Source organism: Ictalurus furcatus, chromosome 15 (assembly GCF_023375685.1).
Source record: "Ictalurus furcatus strain D&B chromosome 15, Billie_1.0, whole genome shotgun sequence".
Lineage (NCBI taxonomy): Eukaryota > Metazoa > Chordata > Actinopteri > Siluriformes > Ictaluridae > Ictalurus > Ictalurus furcatus.
In genome coordinates, this window is record NC_071269.1 from 8965985 (window position 1) to 8985746 (window position 19762).

General features: G+C 43.8%; 2 protein-coding genes across 3 annotated transcripts; both read left to right on the plus strand.

Moving 5' to 3' along the window:
• The first annotated feature begins 244 nt into the window (after positions 1 to 244).
• On the plus strand, positions 245 to 8334 carry mogat3a (monoacylglycerol O-acyltransferase 3a). 2 transcript variants are annotated; one of them, XR_008387997.1, is made up of 7 exons: positions 245 to 614; positions 2900 to 3078; positions 3366 to 3570; positions 5872 to 6046; positions 6171 to 6366; positions 6499 to 6578; positions 7689 to 7817. XR_008387997.1 is itself a non-coding variant. In XM_053644184.1 (7 exons), the coding sequence occupies exons 1-7, from the start codon at positions 521 to 523 to the stop codon at positions 7761 to 7763; spliced, it is 1008 nt and encodes a 335-aa protein (XP_053500159.1). In that variant the 5' UTR covers positions 247 to 520; the 3' UTR covers positions 7764 to 8334. The 2 variants fall into 2 exon arrangements, 1 of the variants encoding a protein (XP_053500159.1); XM_053644184.1 differs by having other exon boundaries at positions 247 to 614; positions 6171 to 6370; positions 7689 to 8334.
• Positions 8335 to 9504: 1170 nt separating this feature from the next.
• Positions 9505 to 19395, plus strand: zgc:153012 (uncharacterized protein LOC777626 homolog). Its single transcript, XM_053642907.1, has 4 exons — positions 9505 to 11830; positions 11935 to 12095; positions 16472 to 16523; positions 18092 to 19395. Exons 1-4 carry the CDS (start codon positions 11111 to 11113, stop codon positions 18230 to 18232), a joined length of 1074 nt encoding a protein of 357 aa, XP_053498882.1. The 5' UTR covers positions 9505 to 11110; the 3' UTR covers positions 18233 to 19395.
• The last annotated feature ends 367 nt before the right edge of the window (positions 19396 to 19762 follow it).

The window sequence follows — 19762 nt, forward strand, 5'->3', positions numbered from 1 at the left end:
AGTCAGTGATATATGTCAATGTTATGTCCATAGTCAACGGTAAATAAACTGATTTAATACTAAATAAAAAATTATAGTAAAACTCCCTCGGGGGGGGGGGGGGTGCGTTTGGAAATGGACGTTGAGTTGTGACGTCATCAACAAGTTCCCATCTAATTGGTCAGAAGTGCGTCGTTCGGAGGGAGTGGGTGGGGCTGTGAGTTCGGGTTTCTTTATCCAATCACAGCGAGAGAGGGGTGTGCTCTTGAAAAGAGGGGGCGGGGTAATAAAGTGAACGTGTTATTGGGAAAAGCAGAACTTGGTTAGTGAAAGTTTTCTACAATCAGAGGACTGAAGCAGAAAGTTAAAGGGAAAGTCCCCGGAAAAGGATTTAATTAGGATTTAACACACGCGAGCTCGTGACACGCCCATCCGAATTACAGCACAGCGCGCGACCGGACAGCACAGAGAGAGAGAGAGAGAGAGAGAGAGAGAGATTGTTTGTGCGCGTGCGTGCGTGCGTGCGTGTGTGTGTGTAGTGATGAAGGTACAGTTCGCTCCGCTAAATATCCCGGTGAGGAGGCGCGTGCAGACCGCCGCGGTGCTGCAGTGGATCTTCTCCTTCCTCGCGCTTGGTGAGTGATAATAAATAAGATTAATTAAATATTAACATTACTATAGACTTATCTTTGTTATTATGTACAATATTTTTTATTGTTTAATAAAATTGTCTTTAGATGTAAGTTATTGATTAGATAAGTTAAATAATAATGTATTAAATGATTTATTATTATGTATGATCATTATTTATCAACTAACAATAAAAACTCATTTACAGCACAGCTGCTGAGTTCTGGATTCTGATTGACAGTGGTGGAAGAGTAGCTACTGAAAATGTGTACTTAAGTACAAGTACTGTTACATTGCTGAAATAATACTCAATTACAAGTAAAAGTACTCTTCTCAAAAACTACTGAGTACTAGTTCAGTGATATTTAATGAATTATCAATAACCACTGAATCAAATCAGAGATCCATATAGAAAATAGCTTTCAACAAAACCCATGACCTTGCTGATTAGAGAGAGAGAATAGCGCGAGAGAGAATAAAGATATAGATATAAAGAGAGAGTAGAAATATATATAGAGAGAGAATAGAGAGAGAATAGAGTGATAGAGAATAGAGATAGAGAGAGAATAGAGCGAGAAAGAATAAAGATGGAGAGATAATAGAGAGAATAGAGAGAGAGAATAGAGTGATAGAGAATAGAGATAGAGAGAGAATAGAGCGAGAGAATAAAGATGGAGAGATAGAGAGAATAGAGAGAGAATAGAGTGATAGAGAATAGAGCGAGAGAGAATAAAGATGAATAGAGTGAGGGAGAATAGAGAGAGAGAATAGAGTGATAGAGAATAGAGCGAGAGAGAATAAAGATGAATAGAGTGAGGGAGAATAGAGAGAGAGAATAGAGTGATAGAGAATAGAGCGAGAGAGAATAAAGATGAATAGAGTGAGGGAGAATAGAGAGAGAATAGAGTGAGAGAGAGAATAGAGATAGAGAGAGAATAGAGCGAGAGAATAAAGATGGAGAGATAGAGAGAATAGAGAGAGAGAGAATAGAGTGATAGAGAATAGAGCGAGAGAGAATAAAGATGAATAGAGTGAGGGAGAATAGAGAGAGAGAATAGAGTGATAGAGAATAGAGCGAGAGAGAATAAAGATGAATAGAGTGAGGGAGAATAGAGAGAGAGAATAGAGAGAGAGAATAGAGTGATAGAGAATAGAGCGAGAGAGAATAAAGATGAATAGAGTGAGGGAGAATAGAGAGAGAGAATAGAGAGAGAATAGAGTGATAGAGAATAGAGCGAGAGAGAATAAAGATGAATAGAGTGAGGGAGAATAGAGAGAGAGAATAGAGTGATAGAGAATAGAGCGAGAGAGAATAAAGATGAATAGAGTGAGGGAGAATAGAGAGAGAGAATAGAGTGATAGAGAATAGAGCGAGAGAGAATAAAGATGAATAGAGTGAGGGAGAATAGAGAGAGAATAGAGTGAGAGAGAGAATAGAGATAGAGAGAGAATAGAGCGAGAGAATAAAGATGGAGAGATAGAGAGAATAGAGAGAGAGAGAATAGAGTGATAGAGAATAGAGCGAGAGAGAATAAAGATGAATAGAGTGAGGGAGAATAGAGAGAGAGAATAGAGTGATAGAGAATAGAGCGAGAGAGAATAAAGATGAATAGAGTGAGGGAGAATAGAGAGAGAGAATAGAGAGAGAGAATAGAGTGATAGAGAATAGAGCGAGAGAGAATAAAGATGAATAGAGTGAGGGAGAATAGAGAGAGAGAATAGAGAGAGAGAATAGAGTGATAGAGAATAGAGCGAGAGAGAATAAAGATGAATAGAGTGAGGGAGAATAGAGAGAGAGAATAGAGTGATAGAGAATAGAGCGAGAGAGAATAAAGATGAATAGAGTGAGGGAGAATAGAGAGAGAGAATAGAGTGATAGAGAATAGAGCGAGAGAGAATAAAGATGAATAGAGTGAGGGAGAATAGAGAGAGAATAGAGTGAGAGAGAGAATAGAGATAGAGAGAGAATAGAGCGAGAGAGAGAATAGAGAGAAGCAGGTGAGGGAGCGAGTGTTTATAGCTGCTATAACGTAAGTGATATTATCTTTTAATTATTTATCATTTCTCTCTCTCGCTCTCCCTCTCTCTTCGTTTCAGTGTAATTCACTGCTTCATAAACATTTTTGCCCAAATATCACAGTACAAAGTAATGATAATCATTTAAATAATAAAAATACCAGACTGAACAAGTCAGTATTGATGATAATATACCTGATTATATATTTTTTTATTGTTATTATTAGTAGTAGTATTAACGTGTGTGTGTGTGTGTGTGTGTGTGTGTGTGTAGCTCAGTGCTGTCTGGCGGCCTTCGTGCTGCTCTGCGTCAGTGATTGGTGGATTTTGGCCGCGCTTTATGCTGGTTGGCTATATTTAGATAGGGACACGCCCACAAGTGGAGGTCGAAGATCACATTGGATCAGGAGCTGGACTGTGTGGAAATACTTCAGGGACTATTTCCCTATCTCGGTAAGAGAGAACTGGGGGATGTGTTACGGGGTCAAATGTCAAGAAGGGGTTCTGTACAGTACTGTAATAGAAATTAAAACAATCTCAACATTTATCTGTCTCTCTCTCTCTGTCTCTCTCTCTGTCTGTCTCGCTGCCTCTCTCTGTCTCTGTCTGTCTCATTGCCTCTCTCTCTCTCTGTCTCACTGCCTCTCTCTCCCTCTCTCTGTCTCACTGCCTCTCTCTCTCTCTCTCTCTCTCTCTCTCTCTGTCTCAATACCTCTCTCATTCTCTCTCTCGGTCTGTAGTTGGTGAAGACGGTGGATTTGGACCCTAAACGTAATTATCTCTTTGGATTTCACCCTCACGGTGTTCTGGTGGCTGGTGCTTTTGGGAATTTCTGCACAGAAGCATCACAGTTTTCCAAGCTGTTCCCGGGCCTCACCCCGTACCTGCTCATGCTGCCCTTCTGGTTCCGAGTACCTTTTTTCAGAGACTACATCATGTTTGCAGGTGAGACATGGACACTGGGTTACGATCAGGAGGTTGGTCCCCAAAACTAACAGAACCATTTACATACGTGAGTGAATCGCTCAAGAAATCGTATATAAATATAAGTGATTCACTTTAGGAGTCATTTATGAATATACAGTCTGCTCTGAAAGTATTGGAACACAAGGCCAGTTCTCTTGTTTGTGCTGAACACTGAAGACATTTGGTTTTGAGATCAAAAGATGAATGAGATGATAGATCAGAATTTCAGCTTCATTTCCTGATATTTACATCTAGATTTATTAAACTGTTTAGAACATGGCACCTTTTATTTGAACGAACCCATTTTTCAAGTGATCAAAAATATTGGAACCTGTGACTGACAGGTGTTTCTTGTTGCCCAGGTGTATCCTGTTAGATTAAAATGAATAGTTCTGAATGTCTACTCTTGGTCTGAGTCCTGGGTTTCACCTGTGAAGAGTGTATTTGTTGTTAAAAAGGATAAACTAAGTTTCTTTGGATAAAAGCTTCGGCTAAATGAATAAATGTAAATGTAAACCAACATGAAGACCAGGGAGCTGACCAGAACAGTTCAGCCAAGGAAAAGAGCAGCAGTTGATGACAAACATTGTGAGAGCTGTGAATAAAAACCTTAAAACAATACAAAGAAATACAGAGATGATCCACAAAAGTTCTGGAACTAAGATGAACCTCTACCAAAGTGATGGAAAGGACAAAGTGTGGAGAAAGAAAGGATCTGCTATGATCCATACAAGCTGATCTGTGAAACATGGTGGAGGTAGTGTCATGGCTTGGGCTTGCATGGCTGTTTCTGGAACATTCTCACTGATCTTTATTGATGAGCTCATGATGGTAGCAGCAGAATGAATTCAGAAATTTACAGGAACATTCTGTCTGTAGATTCACAGAGAAACGCATCCAAATGAATCAGGAGGAACTTCATCATGCAGCAAGACAACGATCCAAAGCACACTTCCACCTCAACACAGGACTTCATCAGGGGGAAAAGTGGAAGGTTTTAGACTGGACAAGACAATCACCAGACCTTAACCCAACTGATCAGCATTTCACCTCCTGAAGAGGAGACTGAAGGGAGAAACCCCACGAAACAAACAACTACTGAAAGAAGCTGCAGTAAAAACCTGGAGAAGCGTCACAGAAGAAGTAACCAGCAGTTTGGTGTCAGTGAGTCGCTGGATTGATGCAGTTACAGCGAGTAAAAGGGAAACGCAACCGAATATTAAGTGTTATTTACTTTCATTTACTTCAGGACTGATCTGTTCCTATACTTTTGATCAGCTAGAAATTGTGTTGCGATACAGAAGGTTGTGTGTATTATGATGTTTAACACGTCTAGACGTAAATATCAGGAAATAAAAATTGAAATCCTCCCGTCTCATCTCCATCTTTTCATCTCAAACCCAGATGTTTGGTGTAGAGCACACACATCAGCCGGCCTTGTGTTCCAATAGTTTCGGAGGGGAAATGTATAAGCGAATCACACAAGGACTCATTTACAAACACAAATGAATGAAATGTCCAACTGAAAGTGTTCCAGGAGCTTCATCCTAAACCATCATGCTGCTGTACAAGATCATGTGTTGATATGTGGTGTATTGATTTACCTTAAAGTTAAGATGGTAGTTTGTGATTTCCAGTTTTTGGACACAGCGTATTGCAATATATCACTGTGTGTGTGTGTGTGTGTGTGTGTGTGTGTGTGTGTGTGTCTGGGTCGAGTTGTCCATTATTTCGTCAGTAGACATTCTTCTATGTAGAAATATTTGACTTTGGACCAACTGGGTAGCACAGGCACTGACATTAAACACACACACACACACACACACACACACACACACACAGTCTTGAAGTCAAACATGTTGTGATGTGCTGATTGTATACATGTTAAACATTGCCCTCTTGTGGTGACACAGTGAGGTGTCCATATTAATCAACAGTAGCAGAAACCTTCATCATCTACAGCAGCTTCACGCAGTCCACCACTGAGAAACTGGTGTGTGTGTGTGTGTGTGTGTGTTCAGTGTCACTATTTCCTAGAATTGTCACACACTGTTTCATCATCAGGTTCAGTTAGACCATTTCTCAATCCCTGCGCGTGCGCGCGCACACACACACACACAGCATTTCACACTTGTGTGGCAAAAGTACTCATTCTCTCAGACAGATAGTCAGAGGGGTTTATAGACAGACAGACAGACAGATGGTGGAATAACGGTGTAAACTGGATAAAATGTTGACACTTTGACCCTGACCTTTAAACTGTAGACCTTTGACCTTTAGGGTTGGTGTCGAGTGAGAAGACAAGCGTGAGTTACCTCCTCAGTCATCCAGGGGGCGGGGCTGCAGCGGTGGTGGCAGTGGGCGGAGCTCCAGAGAGCCTGGAGGCGCGGCCTGGAGCACTGACTCTCCAACTACTGCAGAGGAAAGGCTTCATCAAACTCGCACTCAAACACGGGTACAACTGTATATGCGTGTATGTGTGTGTGTGTGTGTGTGTGTGTGTGTGTATGTACATATTTGTATGTGACTGATTTTATTTGTGTGTGTGTGTGTCTGTGTTTCTTTGTTTGTTTGTGTAGCGCAGTGTTGGTTCCTGTGTTCTCCTTTGGGGAAAATGAGCTGTTTGATCAGATGGAGAACCCTGTAGGCTCCGCTCTCCGCCGGGTTCAGGACCGCCTCCAGAGATGTATGGGTGTGGCTTTGCCTCTGTTTCATGCCAGAGGGGTGTTTCAGTACAGCTTCGGCCTGTTACCCTATAGAAAACCTATACACACTGTGGGTACGATATATATACACACACACACACACACACACACACACATACACACTCACAGAGTTTAATTGGAGCAGTAATTGAAATAATGAATGAATAAAAGTGTCTGTCTCTCCCTGTCTGTCTCACTGTAGTTGGAAGGCCAATAGCAGTCGATCTGAATCCGTGTCCCACTAAAGAGGACATAGATTGTCTTCACCAGCGCTACATGGAGGTCAGTCACTGAGAGAGAGGTGTACAGCAGAGATAAAAAGTTTACACACCCCTGTGAAAGTGCCAGGTTTTAAGTAGTTAAGGATCAGGTTAGATCTTTTTCCGCCTTTAATGTGAAGCCAACATTCAATGGAAAATAATAGAAACTTTGTAGGGAGGAAAAAAAAGCAAAAACCTACACTATCCTGGCTGCATAAGTAAACACACCCCTTAACTAATACACCTTTTGCTTGTAACACAGCATTCAGTGTTTTTGGGTAAGAGTTCCAACTTCGCACATCTTCATTTAGTAATTTTATTCTACTCTTCCTTACAAAACTGCTCCAGATCCATCAGACAGCGAGGATCTCCTCGTAATCCTGCAGGAAGGTGAAATGTTTGTTCATCTTCAGCCGTCTAACAGAGGGTCTGCAGGTTTTCTACTGGAATAGATTATTTGGAACGATCCATGATTACCTCTATCTTAACTAGAGCCCCAGTCCCAGCCGAAGAGCAGCAGCTCAACAGCATGATGCTGTCGCCACCATGGTTCACCATGATTGTGGTGTTCTTTGGATGATAAGCCGTCTTGTTTTTAGATAGATCTTTTAGAATTATGCCCAGAAAGTTCTCCTCGGACCATACCAACGTTTTAAAGTGAGAACCCATACATGCTTTGTAAGCTCTTTGAGGAACATGGCTCCAGCAGCCGGATGAAACCAAGAAGATGTGAAGAAGATAGTAGAGAAGCAGCTGAACTTTATTTGGGGTTAATCAGAATAACTTCATTGATGACAGCTGTATGATAATTACTTTTGAACATGAATGTGATTGGTTCATTCTGAGCTCAGTCACATGACCCGTTATAAACTGGTGCACACACACAACCAGGTTAGTGCGGGTTTTTCTTTTTTTTCTCCCTAAAATGTTTCTGTTAATTTTCACTTGAATGTTGGCTTCACATTAAAGCTGGAAAAGATCTGACCTGATTTATCTTGGGTTCATTTTCACATCACAAAAACCTGGAGTTTTAACAGGGGTGTAGACTTTTTATATTCAATGTGTGTGTGTGTGTGTGTGTGTGTGTGTGCGTGCATGCGTGTGTATAAAATGTTATTTCTCCTCTTTGCAGGGTCTGACTCAGCTTTTTGAAGAGAACAAGGAGAAGTATGGCATCGATAAAGACAAACACCTCAAATTTATCTGAAACCTGTCTGTCTCTCAAACTATCTGTCTGTCTGTCTGTCTGTCTGTCTAATGGCCTGTTGTGAAATGTTACGTGTGTGTGTGTGTGTGTGTTATCTGAAACATTTAAGAAAGTAAGAACTACTAAAAACAATTTTGTTCCTAATTAATATGTATGAGTTGGTGATGTCATGAGTCTTAATGATCATTAACCAGAAATTATTTGTTTTACTTTAGTGCCTTTAGCCATATGAGCTTTACGTACCAGAGTGTGATGGGTTAACGATGTAGATGTGGACGATTTATAAACATATCCGCTTTGGAGAACACTGTGTGTGTGTGTGTGTGTGTGTGTGTGTGTGTGTGTGTGTGTTTAACAGCCGAATCTGAACTTGTTTAACGAGACCTCGAGTCTCCAGAGGAGATAAAAACGTTCCTTTGGAAATGTGTCTTAACAACTGAATAAAACTGATGATAAATGTTTTAAAAGTGAAATATTATAAAGTGAAATACATGATTGTGTTTATTTTTACAGATGTTACACTAACTGAACTGGGAAACATCTGGATTTAATAAAAAAGTTTTTAAATGGATCTACACGCCTGCTGTAAATTCAGGGGGGTGTGTGTGTGACCTGTGCAGATTTTCCTCTTTGATGTTAAATTTCTGACATTAGTGTTGGACAAAAATATTCTAATGGAGCACTTCATCACTGCAAATAGTTTCACAATTTTGTCAACAAAAAAAAAAGTAATAGATACGTTTTTATTGTTATTTGTTTACTTGAAATCTAAATTTTCATAATAATCTTTATCCAGTAATAAGTTTTATTTTATTTTGAATTGATGGCTGAATATCAAACACATCAGTAGTGTCCATCCATCCTCTATACCCACACACATATTCAGACACTACAGACACTTTGGAAATGCCAATCCGCCTACCATGTCTTTGGTGGGGGGGGAGGAAACTGGAGTACCCGGAGGAAACCCCCACAGCACAGGGAGAACATGCAAACTCCACACACACAGGGCCACGGTGGGAATTAAACCCCCAACCTTGGAGATGTGAGGCGAATGTGCTACCCACTAAGCCACCGTGCACCTCCATCAGTAGTGTAATGAAGATAATTTACACTGAAACAGTAGAAAACTAGCAGCCACTGATTTTAAACAAACAAATAACCACACAAACAAACAAACAAACAGTATAATATGTTATATGGTGTGTAAATAGTATGTTGTGAAATCCAGAGTGTGTGATTCTTTAAGGACTCCTGAAGGAGGAAAAGGTTTAATGCTTCCTCAAGGTCACATGATTATGGATAAATATTCCTGTAATTAGTGTTATGTATTACTTTACTATAAAAAAATAAGTAAAAGTATACTTACATTTTTATTTTATTAGCACTTTTATCCAGTGATAGAATTTTTGTTTAATATTTTCTAAATGTATTTTTTTAGTTCATGCCTACTGTATTTTACAATTAAAGTATTTTAGAATGTTGTTTTATAATTAATTTACTTTATTAATCTACTTGTGTATTTGACAGAAATCGGTCCCTGCACTGAGTAAGAATAACTCTTTATAGCCCCAAACTCAGCACTGATTTTCCTGCTGATTGGGTGCGATGCTGTTGCTGGCCACCAGGTGGAGACAGAACCTCATGTAACCCAATACAGCGGAGAAAAGTGTCACAGTCTGTGTACAGTACTGTTCATAATAATAATAAAAATAAGCAGAAGAAGAAGTGTGTAAAATTCTATATAGTGTTTAGAATTGTTCGCACTGCACAGAGTGAAGAAGGTAGCAGTTTGTACAAAGTTATTAGCTTTCTACGACCATTAAGGGTTCCTCCAGGGGGACAAACCGAGGAAGTAACCGAGGGACTGATATACAAACATCCCGAGAATAACACGGCGGTGTGTACAGGTACAGGGTGTGTTCGCCTTATGTCAGAACCTACATAGTGCACTTCTCCGGGGAACTGAATGGAGCTGAGCCCGGAACTGTAGTGCACTAGAGCGGGTGTAGAATTTTCTGTCTCCTCCTATGTAGTGCACTGACGGGGGGGGCAGCCAGTGTGCGATGGAGGCTGCACCAACTGCGCGCGTGCCAATCGCACCCTGAGCACGAGGGGCGGAACTTCCGGGTTGAGGCTAGAAAAACAGAAAAAAGCCTGAATAAAAAGTTGTCAGTAGTTTTGGACACTGCGGGAGTTTAGTGCGGTGACAGGACTTTAATTATAAACACACACACACACCGCACGCGGGCTTACAGTCTCGCGCTTACGCACTGATTCGACTGTGATTCAGTTCGAGGAAGAAACTTCGGAGGAACCTGGATGTGTTGCTCGGTGGATTGTGGAGAGAAGATGAGAACGTGACGGATTCTGATGTGGTGAACATTTTACTGAAGACAGTGTGCACGAGCTCATCTTCACACAATACGGTTTGACTTTTAACTCTGCCGCATCAGAGGAACCGCAGAACCTCTTTTCTCCACGCGCTTCAACTTCACAGCCTCTCTCTCTCTCTCTCTCTCACACACAGAGCTTTCTCCTTCTCCTCTGATTTTATTCAAACGTTGTGCATGGGAGCGCGTGCGTGCGTGGTGTGTGTGAGTGAGTGAGTGCGTGCATGTGCAGAGTTCCCGCACTACTCTCTTATCATTGAGAACATTTCTATCGAGCACACTAAAGCGCTCTTCAGTTCGTCCCATAACGGTTCCCCTGTAACAGAGGGCTTCCCTTCCAGAAGAACATTCAAACAGAACCTCTTCAGAACATTAGAACCTTCTGAAGAACCCTGGTTTTATAAAGCGCGTCTCCTATTGGTCTGTATTTTAGGTGTTACTCCGTTTGCTATAAATATGATCTAACTGTTTTATTAATGCAGCACGATTTATTTTAGGAAGATCCACATGGACAGTGAGTGAGTGAGTGAGTGTGTACACACACGCGCACACACACACACACACACTGCAAGACCCTGTTATTAACCTGCATGTTGTGTGTTTGTAGTGCTAATGTTAACACACTAATCATGAGGAAGTGGTGAATATTAGGTGACAGCACGCACTCTGACCCGAACTAGTGTATATAAACACTCGCTACACAAACAGTGTTGTGGAGTGTAAATAAATCAGTGTGTGTGTGGGTGTGTGTTTAAATCACTTTGTTAAATCATCATAAAAACCCCTGAAGCCTTTTGACTCTTCAAACTTCCTGTTTATAATAATTTGTTAATAACAAAGTTCCGAGTTTCAGGCTTTGGCAGGGTGTGTGTGTGTGTGAGTGAGAGAGTGAGATCAGGATGTGACTGAAGGCCACACAAATATAGATAGATACACACACACGCGCGGTGAAGGATGAGTGGTGGTAAAAAACGCAGCGGTTTCCAGATCACCAGCGTCACCTCGGATGTGGGAGAAAGCTCCGCCTCTAAAATCCCAGTCACACAGGATGTTAACGATTCACCTCCGTCGCTTTGTGACGGGCCTCGGAAAGACTCCACCCACTCCGGAGATCAGACCACACCCTCATCTACTTTACTCAATGGTCCTGCCTTTCTTCACACATTGAGCTCCACCCTTCTGATGCAGCAGAGCTCCAGCCAACCAGCGACTCCGGTTACCATGCGCAAACAGCGATCGCTGGATCAGGCTGTTAGTGTGGCTGGAGCCTCACGGTTCCGGGTGGTGCGCCTGGGCCAGGGATTGGGCGAGCCGTACAAACGTGGACGCTGGACCTGCGTGGACGTGATGGAGCGGGAACCGGAGCTCCACGGGGTACGTCGTGTGATGGACAGCATGAGACACGCCCACTCACTGGAATCTTTAGAGACAGTAGGACTGGGCGGGCCTGAGGGAGAGGGCGGAGTCACGCTGAAGTCTCTAAAAGAGTTACGGGCAAGTCACATGGTACTCTCACAGGGCTCCGCCCACCTGATGGTACGCAGCGGCCCACCATCACCCACCCACACTGAGCATCAGACACACCTCTTGTCACCCCCAGTGCACACGCCCAACACACCTCGCACCCGCAAGATACCCCCACCTCTGCACCTCACCATGGGTGGGGCAAACAAAGTAAGGGCAACACACACACACACACACACACACACACACACACACACACACACACGCTTCCACCTTTAAAAGTGACTGAAGTGTTTGTTTGTTTTTCCCGATAGCTCCGTGCTACACGCTCCCAGCCGACCTCTCCCAGCCCCCCTGTGACTCGAGATGGTTCGTTCCACCCATCACTTCTGCCGATTCAGACCCCCTCAGCGCTTGCTCTGGCTCAGTCCATGTTTGGAGTGGGCGGGACCTTCGGGCTGGTCAGCGATGAAAGGTAAAGCTCATTACTCAGTGTATCATTTCATATCCAGTGACCATGAACTCACATGATTAACCAGAGGAAATCCAGCTAATCGGAGAACAACAGCCTCTTTTAGCCCCACCCCCCCAGTACCATTTGTTCCTCTAGTTCCAAAACAAAGTTCCAGTTTACTGATGCTGAAGGTTCTCCTACACTCTGCAGTTACACTATTAATAGAATTCAGTCCAGCCCGGTTTGTGACTGGGTCTACGGTTAGTTCCTCTGGGAACCAGTGAAGGTTCTGTGTAGAACCCAACAACAGAAATGTAGGACTGTATTAAGAACTCTCAAGGAACCATTTTGTTCTGAGAGAGAGTTCTATCTCAAACCTTAGAACCTGATCACAAATCTTTAAGTCATGATCTGTGCACACAACATAGTGCTCATTTGTTTTGGCACCTCTTATAGCTGAACAATGTCACTGTGAGATGACATGAGGGTTCGAGCACAGTGAGTAAATCGTCTCCCTCACAGACAGAGCCAAAATTATTGGCACCCCCACACTTCATACTTGATGAACCTTCCTGTCTCTCTCTATGGTCTGTGTTTACAATCTCACACACTTATAGCACAAGATTTTAAATAAATAGTTATTACTGTTATTAGTGTGTGTTCAGTCACACACACACACACACACACACACTCTCTCACACTCACTCACACAGACAGGCCATTAGTGTAAGGCCACACCCTGGAGTGTTTCAGACTCCACCGCACATGTGCAGACCTGTTACACCAGTGTGAGCTTTACACTCACCTGTGTGTGTGTGTGTGTGTGTGTGTGTGTGAGAGAGAGAGCGAGCAGGGGGGGTAGGTATTTGGCCAGACTGTGTGACAGGCGTCAGACTGGTGTGAAGCTCCAGTGGCCACCAGCAGTGTGACCTAAATATAGACAAGTTCTAACAGCACAGAGAGAGAGAGTGAGAGTTTGGCACAGACAGTAATAACTCAGTGTACAGAGAACAGACCTGTCCATAACTTCAAACATAACACCATGTTGCTCTCTCTCTCTCACACACACTCACACACACACACTCACACACACACTCACTATCATCCAGAATACACACATTCACATGTAGAAATGGAAGGCACTATTTTGAGCTCACTGCAGTGATGTATGAGATTTTTGTGCAGGAAATAAACAAGAGTATATGTATGTGTGTGTATGTGTGAGTGTGTGTGTGTGGTGTAGAGGGAACGTGTAGTAACTCCGCTAATTCACACTAGCTGTATCTAGAAAATTTATCAATACCTTCTGACCAATCAGATTCCAGAATTGATCAGGTACCGATGTGAAGGGACGGAGATCAGGTGTGTGATTATATTCTGTTTTTAAAAAAGAACAGAACAAGAAAAAACTGTCGTTGTTTTTACAGTCATTGCAGCCAATCAGTAAGACGATCACTGGTGTTTTTGCTTTCAGACCACAGTGTGCGTGTGTGTGTGAGTTTGAGTGTGTGGATTATACTGTTATACTGGAGTTGGTGGAATAGAGGCTGTATTCATAAGGAAAGAGGGAGGAGAGTGTGTGTGTGTGTGTAAAGATGGCAGTGTTTTTTATAGTCTTCACCTCTTTATATAAAAGTGATGTAATGTATCACGACTACAGACACCACTCGACTGACAGAATTATGGGTGGGGCTTGGCCAAATTAAAGGACTATTGTAACTCTCCGTGTGTGTGTGGGCAGTGGAATGCTAGGAGACTCATACGTATCGCACGTGGAGCCCCCTCTCCTGATTGGTGGAGACGGAAAGTGGGAGGAGAATGGAATGAAAGAGTGCCAGTGTTGGCCTATCACAGTTGAGGCCTGTTGAGATTGTGTGTGTGTGTGTGTGTGTGTGTGTGTGTGTGTGTGACTACTATAATGTCCTTGCAGTAGCACATGGAGAAAGGGAGACAGGGATGCGTGTCGGAGTTTATTAGGGATTAGGGGATTATGTGAGGATTACCGGAGCGTGCGGAGCGGGAGTACAGTGGGAATGGTGGGATTAAAGTCACGGTGTGGGTTTACGGGAGTCTGAAGAGGAAGGAAGGTCATGTGATGAAGATTTACGGCACGCTGATCTCTGCAATCAGATGAAGCTTAAAGATAAGGAGGAGCAACGAACACAAGTCCAGAGTTTTGGAATAAATTATGATGTAATGAATTTCCGGTCCAGGATCCGGATGACAGAGTGTGTGTTTGTCCGGCACTCATTTGATGACCTCATCTAATTTTTCCAGAACCTTCAGCAGGATAGGAGCTGAACACCTCAACACACAATTTTGGATTTTCCTCTCTCTTTCTCGCTCTCTTTCTCTCTCACTCTCTGCTCGGATTGTGATTTCGTCCCTCGTTTCCGCTTGTCTCACACCACACAACATAGCGACTCTGGAGATTGCAATCGCTCTCTGAACTTCCTGTTGATGTAACTTCCTGTTGCCTGTGTGTGTGACTCAGCTGTTTCGTGTCATGTTTGGTAGCGTTAGAAAGATGGTGTCCGCATTCGAGACAAGAAAACAGCCCCGTCCTCCCCCTGTAACCCACTCTTCTCTCTCTTCCTCCATCCAAAACCCCTCCCCCAAACAGAGCCCACCCCCTTCCACCACACCCTCTCCAGTTATAAAAACACTCCCCTGTCTGTCCACCACACCTGAGCCCAACCCCTCTCACACCTCAGGACAAGCCCCCTCCACTTGCACAATTTTGCATCCTGTAATGAGTGAGATTTGCCATGATGGAGAAAGAGAGAGGCAGGATGTTGTGTTGAGAGGAGGTGGAGAAGGGCGGAGAATTCCACGTGTCAGGCTGCGTGACTCCTGGCCAATGGGAAAGCTGAACTGCTTTGAAAGGAACTTCCTCTCATTCGTCACAGTAGAAACCAAAGAACCAATCGGCTGCGGCAAATGTCCTCCTGAATTTGACAGGAGCAGACTGAGACCCATATGCTGCAAATCCACCTCAGTCGCCGGGCTGAACACCATCTCCACCTCCTCCGCCGCAGGGCTCAGCGCCACCTCCGCCACCGGGCTCAACGCCACCTATGCCGCCGGCCTCAACGCCACCTATGCCGCCGGCCTCAACGCCACCTATGCCGCCGGCCTCAACGCCACCGCCACCTCCTCCGCCTCCAGGCTCAACGCCACCTCCGCCACAGAGCTCAACGCCACCTCCGCCGCTGGGCTCAACGCCACCTCCACCGCTGGGCTCAATGCCACCTCCGCCTCCGGGCTCAACGCCACCTCCTCCGCCGCAGGGCTGAATGCCACCTCCACCTCCTCCACCGCTGGGCTGAACGCCGCCTCCGGGCTGAACGCCACCTCCTCCACCGCTGGGCTGAACGCCGCCTCCGGGCTGAACGCCACCTCCTCCGCCGCAGGGCTCAATGCCACCTCCACCTCCTCTGCCGCAGGGCTCAACGCCACCTCCTCCGCCTCCGGGCTTAACACCACCTTCGCCGCAAAGCTCAACACCAACTCCGCCGCAGGGCTCAACGCCAACTCCATTACAAGACCTAAATCCACCACAGGGACTAACATTAGCTCTGCTGTAAGCACTACTTCTAGTGTCACTAGAGGAGCTTACAGTCATTTGACTACAGAAACCAGCTCCAGGTTGACCACAGGGGCTAGTGAAAATGCTAACGCTAACTCAAACAGAGAGCTGCTTTCGTCTCTTGGACGGCGAGGTCCGGTTCTTGTTGGTGGTGCTAATAAAAGTGCCTTCGAACCTCCTGGAGTTCCTGTGTATCCGAAACAGCTAGTTCTGGGTTCCAATACTGTAACCCAGAGTGGGGGGAGGAGCCAGGGAAAGGGGCAGGCATTCCAACCCCAATTAGGGATCCGCCCCTCTGACTCCACCTTTTTCTCCCTGCTGCTGCTCTCAAGCAGGTAAACAGGAGGATGTTCTCAGGGTTACTAAAGAACATTAACATTTTCACCCTGTGGTACAGATTCAAAAACAGGGTTTTGTCTGTGTGTGCGTGTGTGTGTGTGTGTGAGAGAGAGAGAGAGAGAGAGAGAGAGAGCTTGATTTTCTATCAGGAATAAACACCAGTAATGTGAACCAAGTTCTGCCTACTACATTTCAGAACAATAACATCCTTGTCACACACAGCACTGATCTGTAATCTGTGTATATTACTGTGTGTGTGTGTGTGTGTGTGTGTGTGTGTGTGTGTGCGTGCTTGTTTTGTATCACATTGAGCAGAAAGATTCAGGTTTTTATTTGTAAAATTATTCTTGGAAACAGTAATGGCATTATGTGGTTTTATTTTTTCAGAGGAGTGTGTAATGGTTTTTAAAAGTGTGTGTGTGTGTGTGTGTGTGTGTGTGTGTGTGTGTGTGTATAACTTTTCCTGTAGTGGCTCCAGTAACAGCATGATTGCCATAGACAACAAGATTGAGCAAGCCATGGTGAGTAAGACTGTGTGTGTGTGTGTGTGTGTGTGTGTCTGTGCATGCGTGCGTGTGTGTGTAACAGTAAAACCTCAGAGGAGTAACAATATGGTGCATTCAGATGAAAGTCCTATGACTTAACACAAGATAATCCTGTGAGAAAACTGTTGCTAGGCAATAAATATTTAACTAAACTCCGCCCCTCTGTCCTCATCCTATTGGCTAAAACCACACATACACCAATCAGCCATAACATTAAAACCACCTGCCTAATATTGTGTAGGTCCCCCTTTCATTGTACCGCCAAAACATCTCTGACCCATCGAGGCACGGACTCCACAAGACCTCTGAAGGTGTGTTGTGGTATCTGACATGGAGACGTTAGCAGCAGATCCTTTAAGTCCTGTAAGTTGCAAGGTGGGTCTCCATGGATCGGACTTGTTTGTCCGGCACATCCCACAGACGCTCGATCGGACTGAGTTCTGGGGAATTTGGAGGCCGAGACAACACCTTCAACTCTTTGTTCAGGAACAGTTTGAGGAACATGACAATGTTTGCAGTGTGTCAGAGAGCATTATCCTGCTGAAAGAGGACACTGATATTAGGGAACACCGTTACCATGAAGAGGTGTACTCGGTCTGCAGCAGTGTTTAGGTAGGTGGTACGTGTCAAAGTAACATCCAGATGAATGCAGGATCCAAGGTTTCCCAGCAGAACATTGTCCAGAGCATCACACTGCCTCCGCCGGCTTGCCTTCTGCCTGGTTCCAGCTCTTCCCCAGGTAAGCGACACACACACACACACACACATACCCGGCCTCCACATGATGTAAAAGAAAACCTGAATCATCAGACCAGGCCACCTTCTTCCATTGCTCCATGGTCCAGTTCTGATCTTCACGTGCCCATTGTAGGAGTTTCGGTGGTGTACAGGGGGTCAGCATGGGTGCTCTGACCGCTCTGCAGCTACGCAGCTCCATATGCAGCAAGCTGTGATGCTCTGTGTGTTCTGACTCCTTTCTAGCAGAACCAGCATTAACTGTTTCAGCAGTTTGTGCTACAGTAAATCTTCTGTGGGATCGGACCAGACGGACTAGCCTTCTCTCCTCACACGCATCACTGCACTGAGCACTGGGAGCCCATGACCCTGTCACCAGTTCACCGGTTCTCCTTCCTTGGTGCACTTTTGGTAGGTACTAACCCCTGCACACCGAGAACACCACACAACACCTGCTGTTCTGGAGATGTTCTGACCCAGACATCTAGACATCACAATTTCTCCCTTGTCAAAGTCACTCAGAACCTTACAGTCGCCCATTTTTCCTGCTTCCAACACGTCAACTTCGAAAACTCACTGTTCAGTTACTGGCTAATAAATTACCCCCCCCCCCCCCCCCCCCGACAGGTGCCATGGTAATGAGATAATCAACATCATTCACTTCACCGGTCAGTGGTTTTAATGTTACGGCTGATCACATTAACAGTGTTTTGCAGAGAGGAAATGAGGACATCAACACTTCCCTCAGATTTGTTTGTAAATTATGGAGAAATTATGGCGTAAATTACGGGGTGTGTGTGTGCGCGCAGGACCTGGTGAAGGCCCACCTGATGCTGGCGGTGAGAGAGGAGGTGGAGGTTCTGAGGGAGCAGATAAAGGAGCTAGCAGAGAGAAACGCTCAGCTCGAGAGAGAGAACTACATCCTTCGATCTCTCAGGGAGAACAAGTGACATGCCCACACCCTAGTTCATCTTGGGAAAGGGAGTGTTCAGCATCATGGGAAATGATGAATCTGAATCCGGTCGGATCTGAAATCCGGTGGTCAGGAAGATCACAGGGTTTATGAGATGATAGACAGACAGAGGAGATGGGCAGATGGGTGAAGGAAAGAACTATCCAGTAGATAAATAGATTTGATGATTGAAAGAATTTAACAACAGACAAAAAATATATAAAAGGGTTTAGATTGTGGATGCAAAAGGATGTGACACACACACACACACACACAGAGTTATTGTAAACAGATTGACGCTAATTCATTAACAGTGTTAATATTAGTGACACTGAATTCTGTATGTTTATTTATGGGGTGTGTGTGTGTGTGTGTGTGTGTGTGTGTGTGAGAGAGAGAGAGATATGAGAGAGTGTGTGTGTGTGTGTGTGTGAGAGAGAGTGTGTATGTGTGTGTGTGAGAGAGAGATATGAGAGGGAGAGTGTGTGTGTGTGTGTGTGTGTGTGTGTGTGTGTGTGTGTGTGTATGAGGTGAACATTCAGCTTTGTTACAACAATAATGTTGCTGTGGTGGTTACTGTGGCGACTCCATGGTTCACCAGGGCTGTATGAGGAGGAGGATGATGTGTGTTTTAACCCTTTGAGTGTGATTTATTGGTGTGGGTGTGTGTCTGGGTGTCTGGGTGTGGGTGTGATGTGATTAATGGACAGGTTACTGTATGAACACGACTCTAATGTCTGATGTAATAAATAATCTCACTGCTCATTTAATTATATTAAATTTTCTCTTGAAAAGCCTTTGATGAGCCACGTGACTGTTCCACATTTACATTTCATTTATAATAGAGATCGACTGATTGATTTTTTTTATTACCGATATTAGTGTGTTTATGCGCCCAATAACCGATACGCAGAACCAATATTTATTTATTGCTTAACTTCTGTTTTTGACATAATAATAATAATAATAATAATAATAATAATAATAATAATACCACTGAACTGAACAAACCCTTTTATTTATTATTATTTTAAATTTCACTTCCTCCTCGCATACAAAATAAAACAACTCTTTTTAAAACAACAGGAGTCTGAAAGAGTGTAAAAAATAAAGTGCATTGTTACTGAAGTGTCTTTTCTTTCAATAAAAGCATTGATTATGTGACTGAGTTCGTCTCTTAATTTCTTAGCGCCAAGCTGCTTAAACTACATATTAAGCATTTATGTAACATCTCATTTGTACATTAATGGCCTTTATGTTAAATACAGTTTATTAATTAAAGCAAAGCAAGTGTACTTTACCTGTGCACACCGTTGTTGACGCGTCTTGTGACACCGTTGTGTCACCGTTGTAACACCGTTGTCAGATTTAGTGCTGCAATCATGGTCCTGTGCGCAATTCTCAAAACGGCTACAAGAAGGCCATTTATTGGCGGATCCGATATTACAAAACCAATATCTGATTATGGAAAAATGCTTAAATATCAGGAAAAATACCAGTAGAATCAATTATCGGTCAATCTCAAAAT

Coding starts and splice junctions, on each gene's coding strand:
- mogat3a (XM_053644184.1), top strand. CDS start 521: ATGAAGGTACAGTTCGCTCCGCTAAATATCCCGGTGAGGAGGCGCGTG. Junction 6,047..6,170: donor AAACTCGCACTCAAACACGG/GTACAACTGTAT, acceptor TTGTTTGTGTAG/CGCAGTGTTGGTTCCTGTGT. Junction 6,371..6,498: donor AAAACCTATACACACTGTGG/GTACGATATATA, acceptor GTCTCACTGTAG/TTGGAAGGCCAATAGCAGTC.
- zgc:153012 (XM_053642907.1), top strand. CDS start 11,111: ATGAGTGGTGGTAAAAAACGCAGCGGTTTCCAGATCACCAGCGTCACC. Junction 12,096..16,471: donor GGGCTGGTCAGCGATGAAAG/GTAAAGCTCATT, acceptor CTTTTCCTGTAG/TGGCTCCAGTAACAGCATGA. Junction 16,524..18,091: donor ACAAGATTGAGCAAGCCATG/GTGAGTAAGACT, acceptor GTGTGCGCGCAG/GACCTGGTGAAGGCCCACCT.